This window comes from Simochromis diagramma, unplaced genomic scaffold, assembly GCF_900408965.1.
Source record: "Simochromis diagramma unplaced genomic scaffold, fSimDia1.1 OVJJ01000091.1, whole genome shotgun sequence".
Lineage (NCBI taxonomy): Eukaryota > Metazoa > Chordata > Actinopteri > Cichliformes > Cichlidae > Simochromis > Simochromis diagramma.
In genome coordinates this window covers 2,944,289-2,956,093 of record NW_024386901.1, presented here as the reverse complement: position 1 = coordinate 2,956,093, position 11,805 = coordinate 2,944,289, and the positions used below count along the sequence as shown (strand labels likewise).

At 41.7% G+C, this 11,805-nt stretch overlaps 2 protein-coding genes across 3 annotated transcripts in view; one reads left to right on the top strand and one right to left on the bottom strand.

Moving 5' to 3' along the window:
- The first annotated feature begins 1,790 nt into the window (after positions 1-1,790).
- On the top strand, positions 1,791-5,583 carry tsn (translin). Its single transcript, XM_040034806.1, has 6 exons — positions 1,791-1,980; positions 3,130-3,223; positions 3,309-3,405; positions 3,674-3,789; positions 3,876-3,955; positions 4,263-5,583. The coding sequence occupies exons 1-6, from the start codon at positions 1,792-1,794 to the stop codon at positions 4,491-4,493; spliced, it is 807 nt and encodes a 268-aa protein (XP_039890740.1). The 5' UTR covers position 1,791; the 3' UTR covers positions 4,494-5,583.
- A 105-nt stretch (positions 5,584-5,688) lies between these two features.
- The window catches only part of si:dkey-91i10.2 (uncharacterized protein LOC555224 homolog), a 73,836-nt gene continuing 67,719 nt past the window's right edge, over positions 5,689-11,805 (bottom strand). For both annotated transcript variants that reach the window (XM_040034801.1, XM_040034799.1), the window contains exons 7-8: positions 9,053-9,198; positions 5,689-8,729 (exon numbers count right to left, since the gene is read on the bottom strand). In XM_040034801.1, coding sequence (XP_039890735.1) covers positions 7,901-8,729; positions 9,053-9,198 — 975 coding nt within the window. In that variant the 3' untranslated portion in view covers positions 5,689-7,900. The remainder of the gene's footprint in view (positions 8,730-9,052; positions 9,199-11,805) is intronic.

The following is an 11,805-nucleotide window of genomic DNA, read 5'->3' as shown; positions in this document are numbered from 1 at the left end:
AGGTTGGATTTTGTTCTCACGTGTTTCAGTTTCCTGCTGCCAACATTATACCGGTATTACCGTGAACGGTATGATATGGCCCAGCCCTAATTCATAGTGTCTTCTAGACTAGTGGATCAGTTGAAGGGTCAGATGCATCTCTCAGCTCCAGTTTCAGAGCTGCGCTGAATTTTCTTCCCCTATTTCCTAAAGACATGACTTTCAGATACTGTTCATCTGCTGTAGATAGTTTTTAAGTCTGTCTACTTCTTCCACTTCTTCTTTTGTATTCCACTTGTGCAGTTTATCATAGATTCAAAGTGCCTTGAGTTAGGTGACTTTTTAAGTCCTTGAATAATGCATAGGTCAGTGTGAATTTTTTTTTTAAAGACCAAACAAGCCTCAGAAAATGGTCAGGTGCAAGGACCAAGCTCACCCTAAGAAAGCCTGGAGAGCTATGCCTCAAGACAACTTAAAAAGTCTGACACCTTGCAAGTAAGATATAAAGAAACTGGCTCGAGAGTTTTGCAGTGTACTGTAGTTTAAAATACGAAATCAAAATTATAACCATAAAAATGGGGATAAACATTCTGACGTAATTGTGATTTAAACTACTACTCCAGTTTTTTTGTTTTGTTTTTCATTTTAAGAACGTTGAGCTAACTCATAGTTTTTAAGGGATGGGTATATCTATATTTTTAGCAGTGTATGTATTTATTAGTGATGAAAATCCAAACTCTCGCACGTAATGAACGATGCACCTGGGGCTGGTAAAGCTGCGTTAACGAGCAGCACGCAAAGGCAACAGTAACAAAAGTGCTGGTTTGGCGCCATCAACAGGAAGGATAAGGTAATGCAGTGAGTCTGTCTTCCAGGTGGACCCACTGAGGTCAAAGAAGGGTCAAATTTCCTAACTGTAGACAAAACATTTTTTAGGCTTGGCTACATATCCCCATACTACCTTTAGCTTCCCTCACATTAAATAAGGGTTGCCTGTAATTGCACACCTGGATTTATTAGGTAAAAATATCACTTTCATTTTTTTGTTTTTTTGTAATAACAAGCTGTTTAAATTTAAGCAACCACAGCATACACTGAAGTAATGAAATAAGCAATGAACAATTATTAATCTATATATTTTATTAAAAAAACATCTGCCGTCTACTTTTAAAACAGAAAAATGCACGATGACGCCGGCACACAGATTTGGTAGATATGGTTATTAGTGTGAGTAGGACAGAGCTCAAGAGTAAAATACGATACAAAATGAAGGAAAGGTGGCAGAAGCAATGGGAGGAAGAGAGGATAGGGCGATGGTTTTATAAAATCCAAAGGAAGGTGGGGGAAATGAGAAGTACAGGCAGAAACAGGAGAGAGGAGATGATTATATCTCGACTGAGATTCGGACACACTGGTTTAAATAGCACATTGTTTTTAATAGGTAAACACTGTACAGGGGAGTGTGACTGCAGTAGGGAACAGGAAACAATAGAACATGTTTTCTTGAATTGTCAGAGGTATTGAAAGGAGACAACTGCTCAAAAAGCTGGACGATATGGACGTGAAGTTGGACTTGATTGATTTGTTTCGCACGACCTCTATAAGTGAAAGTTATCGGGCTGTATTTTGGTTTTTAAGGCAGACCCATTTGTTCGAGAGGCTTTGAATTTTTTTTATTATTTTTATTTTTTTGTCATTTCTGTTCACACTCCACACCAGTTGGTGGCGGTACTGCACCATTTTGCTGTTTGCCAACCCCCAGTAAACCCTATACGGAAGAAGAAGAAGAAGAAGGCTCTGATTTATGCATTGATGACATCATCACCAGGCGCCAGCTGGAGGCGGAGATTGACGGTTCTCGTGCACGTTGATGTGTTGAATAGCTGCGGAAGGTTCATTTTCGGTATCAAGCTTACGGCTGGATTCAGAAGAGAAATGTCTGTCACCGAGATGTTCAGTTACATCCAGGGCTTCCTGAGCGCAGACCAGGACATCAGAGAGGTAAGCACGAACAGCACAGCGTTAGCTCACAGAGACTGCTAGCTAGCAGCTAACCAGAGCCGAAGACTTGTCGTTAAACGTTTAATGAAAATATTTAACCCTGGTAAATGGGACATTATGGTTTAACTGCATCAGCTAATAAATTTAATTCATGCTCGATAACAGTTCGCAATAAATATCACTTTTACTGAAATCTAAATATCATCAAGCTCCAGTGTTTTTACCACGCTTGTAAAGCGTTTTTCCCCAACCAAAGTTAATTTAAAAATTAGTGAATTTAATGCGGGATAGCTTTAATTCCGAATATTGCTGATTGGTTGTGGCTGTATCACCCTAAGACAGGTTTTAAACCATTGAAAAATATACCCGGGTAAAAATAAATAAACAAAAAATAACATTGCCCATTAATAATGTAGAATATATGAATGTACTGGTGAAGTACAGAGAAAGTCTTTGTGGATACAGAGAAAGCATGTGATAAAGAGGAACTGTGGCACCGTCAGGAATGGCAGAGAAGTATATGAGGGTGGTGTAGGACATGTATGAAGACAGCCAGAGGAGAGGTGTCCGGTAGGAGTGACAGATGAGTTCAAGGTGGGGCTGAGATTATAATAGGGATCTGGTCTGAGCTCCTTTTTGTTTGCAAGGGTGATGCACAGGTTGGCAGATGAGGTCAGGCAGGAGTCTCCGTGGATTATAATGTTTGCAGATGGCACTGTGATCTGTAATGAGAGTAGAAAGCAGGTGGAAGTATGCTCTGGAGAGAAGAGGAATAAATAATGCTTCATTTGAAGCGAGACAGTACATGTGTGGGAATGAGAGGGAGCAGTCAGGTCTTGCAGCGATGCATGCACATTTAGAGTTAATGTGCAGATAGAGCAATTATCCCCACATCAGCAGTGACTGTGAAAACTTCCTCGTAGTGTCAAATTCTGCACATGTATCACTCTGCACAATAAAGGTCAAACATCTGAGTGAAGTAACGACAAGCGAAACACATTTTTGCTTAGAGAGGGAATCTGTTCTTCTGTCTTATAGACTTTGTTGTAAGCATCTTAGGTATTCAAAGTGGCAAAGGTATATTGATTTTATTCGGACTTTAGTAGAAGCTTTAAACGCTTTGTTGTTCTTCATTCCCTCTTTTCACAGGATATTCGTAAGGTGGTTCAAACCTTGGAACAGACCGCCAGGGAAATACTAACAGTACTACAGAGTGTCCACCAACCAAGTGGATTCAAAGAAAGTGAGTGACCCGTGGAGCTGTAGATACTTGGATAAAATGATTTTTGAACCTCTGGTATGATAATCTTCTCTTTTCTCCCTTTTAGTTCCCAGCAAATGTGCGAAGGCGCGGGAGCTGTTCTGCACAGTCAGGACACAAATTGCTGAACTCAAAACAAAATTTCCTATGGAGCAGTATTATAGGTAGGAATGACTTTCTTCTCAACAATTACAGTTATCGTCATGATTATGCAACGCTAATGAGTTTTTGAATGTTTGTTATTTCGTTCATGAAACCAAAACTCGCAAAATTTTGCTGATAATGTGTTTTTAACTGTCTTGTTTTATTATTAAGTATTTTAATTTATGTGCCTCTGGCTCCCTAAAGAAACAGGACTCACTGTGAGCAGGATATCCTTAAGAAATCAAGTGTTTTTATCTTTGTTTCTCGGCTTTCTTCTTCTCTCTTTAGGTTCCATGAACACTGGCGGTTTGTCCTGCAGCGTCTGGCTTTCTTAGCAGCGTTTGTTGTCTACCTGGAGAGTGAAACTCTTGTAAAGCGGGAAGAAGTGGCACAGATACTCGGGAGTAGGTACCGCTTAATGTCATAAAGTCGAAGTCTCACTGGAGAAAGTCGGCTAATCTTTGCTTCCTCCTCTCTCTCCACCTTGTAGTCGAAGTGGTGCGAGAGAAAGGCTTCCACCTCGATGTAGAGGACTACCTGGCAGGTGTCCTGATCATGGCAAGTGAACTGGTGAGTTTACTGTTAATTGTTATGTTGCTACCTACAGTATTGTTCTATATATTAAATGCATTCTAGGAATCATGAGGACAAGCACTTGATTAATTGATCATCAGCAAGTTTGAGCTCCTCTATAAAAGCAGAAGTTTTGCCAGTTTGCAGGTCTGGAGCATTCAGGTGTGTGTTTTGGGGAAGAAAGATATTATTGCAGTAATTTCTGTCCATAAATCTGGTGGTAAGATTATTTCCAAAAATGTTGTAAACAATGATTTGTTGTGTATAAGTTGACCTTAACTCACCATGCTGTTTGTCGATCCAGTCACGCTTGGCGGTAAACAGCGTCACAGCAGGAGACTACAACCGGCCCCTGCGCATCTCCAACTTCATCAACGAGCTGGACTCGGGCTTCCGCCTGCTCAACCTGAAGAACGACCCTCTGAGGAAGCGCTACGACGGCCTCAAGTACGACGTGAAGAAAATCGAAGAGGTAGTTTATGACTTGTCAATCCGCGGTCTGGCCAAGGAGCCCGAGGCCGCTGGTGAGAAGTAGAGCGGCGAGGGTGCGATTGGCAGTGGGAGAAGGAGGGCGTGGTGGCTGCCCCGCCCCCAAGCTGGGAACTCTCCATGGCTGCTGCAGATTGGAGATTTTACACCACCTGGAACATGAGAGCCAGGGATCTGCCTGAGGCCCCAGCAACCGAAGACAGACTGTGTGTGTGTGTGCGTGCTTATCGGCGTATATCTGTGCAAATGCATGCGTGAGATGTGCGTCAGGTGGATGGCAGTCTGTCGGAAAGGATAGCAGAGGCGGCGACGCCCCCCCATCAGATGATTTACTATCGACGGTTTGATTTGTTGCTGGTTTTGGAAACACGTTCTCAGTCTTCTGATCCCTGTTAAACTGAGCTGGTTTTGCAGCTGTTCACTCTCTTTCGCAACAGTCAAATTTTTATTATTTCTTTACAGTGTATTGATGCTTAATTGTTTAAGATGGCTCAGAGTGAAGCGCTCCAGCCAGGCTCATTTATTCTGTCATTGTTTTTATGTGTTTACAAAGAAAAAAGAAACAAGTATTTGTGTTGTTTACCAGCATTTGATGCCCGGTGTTTCTTAGGACTCTGACTTTTATTGTTTAAAAAAACAAACAAAAAAACCCCACAAAAATATCTAGGAGCCTCATTTATAAAGAAGATGGTCCACTCAAACTTGAGATATTAAATCTAAAATCCATAAAGAGAGTAACAACCGATTCATACATTTTTAAAGCGTTTGAACTCAGAAGGTTTTGGATTTCCATCAGTAGCATTTATAAACGAGGCTCTGGGAGAGGACGAGCCAAAGAAAAGACAAAGATGCACTTCATATGACATAAAGCTACTGTGATGAGTCAGGTATGTTCTTTGTTTTCATACAGTAAGAAACCCTTGCAGCATAGTGCCAACGTCTCTGTGTGTAGTACAGTGTGTCCATTTGTTTTTCATGGAGAGAAACATCTTGAAGGTTTGTTTCTGTTGTGGGCGTCCATGCTTCAGTTTGCTTCGATACTTTAATGTTGCTGAATGGTGTTTTTATATAGAAAAAAATCACTGTTTCCTTCTATATTGTGATTTTGTTTTAAATAAATTGATCTCAATTGTTCAGTGTGTGTTGTTGTCTTTGAAATCCTAAAGATGATGCGAATGATTCTGAGTACAAACATCTACGTTATATAAGACTTTATACAGGAAAAAAAACAACAATAAAGGTTGTGTTTAAAATCTTTTAATATAATGCACAATATATTACACTGAGGAAATAAAACGTCAGGTCTTTCATACACAAATGAGGAAAAGAAACTTTAATGAAACTCTGCAGGTTTAGTTTTTTCTTTTTAAATCTGAAACTGCGTCCTCCAACAGTACAGGCGTATTGGTGTGGAGCTGAGCAGCCCTGCCCTCCAAAACACAGTGATCGTGCTACTTCATAACATAACAGCATTGGTCTTATCTGGTGGTTTTGGTTTCGATGACTGGGTCGACTTTATAGTTTCAAAGTGCTGGAATCGGCTTCGGTCGACCAGAGTCCCTCTTTTACATCAAGTATGGTCAACAGTAATGACTGTGTAACAGAGTTTTTACCAGCAGTTACACTGGAGAATATACTATTACTGAATCATAATAATAAAGTGCATCAAACAAAATAAAGCTTTCTTAAATAATAAAAAAAACAAAACACACCATGAGTAGTAAAAACACAAATTAGAAGAAGACACAGAGGATCAGTCGATCACATCAGCAGTCAGGGACTGTCGAAGGAATAATTATATTGCCTGTAAATGAATCTCGGTCAAGTGACGGAGAGCAGACGAGTCTATTTCAGAGGTTAATGCTACTATGACGGATTGCAAATACTTCAGTCAGTTTTCATTTAACAGTGATCAAGTACCAAGGCACAACAGCTCATCGCTAAGTCACATAACACAGCTGAAACTGCGTCACGACGAGATGGTTTGGATGCTTTTTCTTTGAGGCGTTTGTCGTCAAGGTAGCAGGCTTTTTCAACCTTAACGCCAGAGTTTCACAACAGAACCTTTTTTTTGGTCTCTCACAGCTACACAGAGGGTGGGATGGACAAGAAATGGTGGCATAACTGAATCGGTTAAAGTATTAAAGTCATAATAGCTAGTCTATTAACAGAAAGTCAGTGATTCTAAGTGGTTTGTTTACTGAAAAGTGATATTCTTAAAATCTGAATATAGTGAGTCTCCTAAGAAGAGTCTTAGGAGTTACTGATGCCAGACCAAATGATTGGTTGAAGAAACAACCAGCAAATCATTCAATAATACAAAAAACTGGTTGTTGATTCTCTGTTATTACATTATTACAACTGTGCAGAGGCCAGTGGTGGTCTCCACATGAGGTCCTGAAGCCGAGGTTGGAAAAACTCTGCACTTAACACACAGGTACTGTTTGACGTCACCCAGTTTGACAGGATGTTCCAAGAAAGAGGACTGACGAGACTCTTCACAAACTGCTTTCATGGCACTTAAATCTAATGACCGTAACAGAGGCGTCCTTAGCATTAGGGAAAGCTTTAGTCGTGCCCACCGACCAATCAGACTCCAGTTAAATGTGCCACATAAAACCCAACGACACGGTAAATCAGGATTAACACCTGAACGCCAAAAGGAAAACCTCAGGAAAACGAAATGCATATACAGTAGCTACTTACTTTGAAACTGGCAGAGATTATTGCTGTTACGTGAGTTCTCACTGAAAGACGGTGACGCGGGAGGTCTGTACAGCCCGTTTTGAGAGGCTCTGCTCCACTGCTTATCTGGCAGTGAAAGATTGCCCTACCGCCAATGTACAGTAGAGGGCGGCACACGGACACAATAGGGCGGTGACGACAAACGAAAACCACCGAACAAAAAGATGTGGACGACATTTCTGCCTTGAGAAATGTTCTTACGTCACACTGTGTTGTATTAAAAAACAGAAAAGGAACTAAAAAAACCAAAGATGTTACAATTTTTCCCGTTGCAGTCGGTCATGTTCAGTCATGCTGTTCAACAGACACACGTTACTTACTGAAAAACACAGCTCTGCTTCTCCGAGAGCAAACAGTCTTTACAATCAAGGCCGACGAGATCGACCCAAGTTTTTTTCTTTGTTTTTCATTTGGTCGTCCAAGAATCTGACTTTGCTCTTGTAATGTAACAGTTTCAAATTAAATCTACATACATAATATTTTATGACAGTATGGCGCACTTACAGCTTCGTAACAAAAACAAAGTGCTTCGTCGTTTTCTTGCCCTCATGAGAGTCTGAGATTTTTTTTTCTCTTCCCTTTTTATTTATTGTTATTGAATTCTAATGAGTTATGACAGCGGAGTCACTCGGAAATGCTTCCTGTTGTCGGCTGATTTTTGCAGTAGGAGGTTATTTACAGTGTAACAAAGGTGAGTGGTGGTTAGTCTCAGGACCGCGTTTGGTTCGTGTTGATCATGATGTTGGGCAAAGCGTTACGTCTTTTCCTCCAGGTGCCCAAGTCCCGAGCGTACCTCTTAATCTGGTGGAACCACTGCTGGGTGCGAGATTTGTCCGAGGCGCGGAAAACGAAAGACTCCCGCCGGATGTCAAGCACCTCGAATGTGTCCTCGCAGTCCGGATCTGTCGACACCACGCAGTTCCCCAGTCGGATGGGCTCTCTCAGCACTGTGAACTTCCCGCTGCTCTTGTCCTTGATCAGAACCAGCACTCCGTCCCGAATGCTCTCTCCGCCGCTTTCCATCTGATCCCCCCGAGCCACCAGGTCGGCGCACAGTCCCTCAACCGCCCGCTGCGTCCTCACCATCAGCAGGCTCTGGACGTTCTGGAACTTGAGAGCCTTGCTGCCCTTCTTCACCCACTGACCGTCCGCCGGCTGGGACAGCTGGAGCGGCCCCTCCATGACAAATCGCGTGTTTTCCCTCGCCCACCCCACCGTCTTCATCGACACCTCTCGCATCTCGATGTTGATGACCTCCCGGTTCTTGCGGCTGTCGCGGCGGAACGAGCGCAGGGACCAGGTGACCCCGTTGCCCTCCTGCTTGGTCTTCATGTTGATGTGCTCCAGGTGGGACTCGACCCGACTCTTGGCCTCACGGAGACGCGCGTAGTCGGGGTGGCACTCGGGAGTGACCTTAATGATGCGGCTCAACAAAAGCGGGTACTTGGTCACGCGCTGGAGGGGCGCCATAAGGAAGGAGCGCAGGTTCATACGACGCAGGGCTGTGTTGTCATTCTGAGAAACATCCAGGAAGATTCTAAAGAGAGAAGTGAGACAAGAGGACGATGAGAACGGAGACATTCTTACAGTCTGTGTATGTCTTTGGGGAAACTCTTAAAAACTTGATTAATGGAATCATAAGACAGCCTGAGTCATGGGTGAGCTGCAGTTCTGTCTAAAAATATGAATCATTGCAGCTCTGCTCTTGAAATAGAACATCTTCTGAATAAGTGATAACTCGCTGTCCTTTCCATTAAGAATTACACAGCACAGCCGTGGCAGGAACAAGAGAAAGCTCCCACAGCAATTTTGCCATCACACAGAGCCACAGGAAGACCAGTCCTTGTACTTTGTGTGTACCTTAGCAGCTCTTTTTCTTTCTCCAGTGTATTCAGCATGTTGACTGAGGTGGACTGCTGCAGACAGTAGGTCTGAAAGGCGGGCAGCATGTTGACAAACTCCAGAAAGATCTCTCCTATGTACACTGTCAGCAGATCTTCATCTCCCTGAAATCAAACCACAGGAAAGCAACGGCCTTAAAAGTCATTGTCCAAAGTGGTACGTGCAGACTTTATGCTTGGCTCTCGCCTCATCACTTCACACAAGGGTACTAATTAGTGAGCATAGCAGTTATCAGGGAGTGACAGTAATACTCCCAAAAATTATTAGTCCCAGATATACCAGCTGTTTTAAGGTAAAACAAATGGTAACTAAGTACAGTATCATACAGAGAGCATTTTAAGACTCATGCGTCTCACTGAGAAAAGCAGAAATGAAACAGAGCTAGGAGAGACACCCTTCAACTGTGATATGAGCGTTGATATTTAGAGTTCTTCCAACAGAAGACGCTTTGCAACTTCCCTGTTTGTGGCGCATGTGCTTGAACAGCATAAATATGTAAATGACTACCTACACATAACAAATGTCAGGGATTTTGTTCATGTCTTATGTGTCTGAAAGAAAGAAATGATCAGCTGATATTTCAGAATACGCACAAACAAAAATAAATAAGTAATAAAAGTACCAAAAGTGGCACATATACTGTTTTCTGATGACTCTTTAGACCATAGGTGTCAAACTCTGGCCCGCGGGCCAAATTTGGCCCGCAGCCTAATTACATTTGGCTCGCGAAGCCATACCAAATTATTATTAGAGCTGGCCTACTGGTATTATACAGCTAATATATATATTGTTTAGTATTAAGCTTTGCTTGTTCCATATTCAGTTTTTCAGCAAAACTTGTTTGAGTCCATAAGAAAAGATTCATTCTTAAATCTGGAGGAAGATTTTTTTTTCAATAAATATTAATGTTAGCCTGCGACCTTGTTCCAGTTTTGAATTTTGGCCCACTGTGTATTTGAGTTTGACACCCCTGCTTTAGACCTTTAGTCATTTGAAATTCAAGGTGGCCGACATTTTTTAAGAAGGCTGTTGGCTCTCCTTCTTTAAATTTCTTTTAAGAAAATTTCTTTCTTTAAAGATAAGTAGAATGATCTTAGTGCTTGACCTTAAAGAAACTTATTTTAGTAATAAGAACTTTATTTATGGAGCATTTTTCAAAAACCTGTGTTACAAAGTGCTTTATGAGTCTGGAATTACTCAGAGTTTTGTAACAAATTAAAAAAAAAACCTTTCTTTCTAAACAATTTGTAAACAGGGCTGCAGCAACAAAGCTTGTACTTTTGTTTCAGACACATCTCCTGGATGGACTCCTGCACTCTTCACTGTTTAACTCTCACCACTGGCTAAAGCTGGCTCAGGATCTTTCTGACCTGCTCAGAAGGTTAGCAGTTTGATCCCTGGCTTCTATACTTAAAGCTTACCTGGCAAGACAATGAACTTCAAATTTCCCCTGATGCATCGACCGGAGCATTTGTGTGTGTGTGTATAATTAAATTGTATGTGCGAGTGTAGTGCTTTGAGATCTCAGTAGAAGCACAACAGTCTGTATAAATATCAGTCCATCTACCTTGCGTTGTACTATATAAGGACAGAATGCAGAGGGATGATAAGTTAACTGAATTAACTTCAACTAACTCTGATTTATAAAACAGACGTTGGTGACATCACTGCTGTCAAACTTGTTGATGAGGCACTAGGCGTCTCTGTTTTGTTGTACTGTGTTATGCAGACACTAATAGGAGGGTAATAAGCTCCAAGAGCAACACCTGGGCCCAGTGAGCTGGGCTGTAAAAGCTCCCTCCCTCCTGCAGTGACCATGTAACTCCCAGGCTCGGACCAGCACAGCCACAGTGTGTGCTTCAGGTTTATTTTATTATTTGCTCTCCATCCACCCATGCATGCTCCACACTGCTGACTTTCTGATAAACACACACACTTTTTAGTTTCATTATATTTTTGCAAGTAAATTGTAATTCCCTTCATCTTTTCTCCCTCTTGCTGCTGCAGCCAGTGAGCTGGGCTGTCAGCTAACTAATGTTACTGACTTGTTAGTGTAGTTATATTTGGCTCACAGGAAGATTGGACCAGCCAAAGGGTAAACAGTGCAGAGACACGTGTGCCAGGTTAACCGGTGATTCTAAATCAGCAGCAGGGTTTAGATGCGAGTTTGAATGTTATTTTTCACTCTTTGTTAGAGTGTCCATGGTGTACCCAACCTCTCGCCCAATGTCAACTGGGATAAGCTGTTGAAGAGGCAAATGTTTACAGTTATCAGTAGCACTAATGCTCCTTAGCTTTAATGCTAACCACTGATTTGTTATGTGTTAAGCCAAAATAAGTAAAAAGAAGACTAAAGTGCTCTGTATAGCTGAGACGATGTCCAGAATTGTTGATACTTTACTGCAGGCACTATCATCACTACACAAACAGTATACAGCCACTCATTGTTAATGTAAGCATATTCTTGAGAGCATGATTAATGGTTCCTCTCCTCTACTTGACAACAAGTGACCTTGTTTTCGTCGTCGCTGTGAGAGAAACAAACATTTTTACCTGCAATTGCTTTGAGTGTATACATGTAAATGCGTGTGCTTAAACTTGTGGTTCTGATGTTTGTACTGAATCTCTAAAGTGTACTTCTACATATATCTGAATTTGGACTCAGTAACAGTTAAAAAAAGAAACAATGGCATTTAATGACATTATTAGTG

Bases quoted from the DNA above. Each gene is read 5' to 3' on its own strand.
- tsn (XM_040034806.1), top strand. From the start codon at position 1,792: ATGACATCATCACCAGGCGCCAGCTGGAGGCGGAGATTGACGGTTCTC. The intron at 1,981-3,129 runs GTAAGCACGAAC...CTCTTTTCACAG, and splicing joins CAGACCAGGACATCAGAGAG to GATATTCGTAAGGTGGTTCA. The intron at 3,406-3,673 runs GTAGGAATGACT...TTCTCTCTTTAG, and splicing joins CCTATGGAGCAGTATTATAG to GTTCCATGAACACTGGCGGT.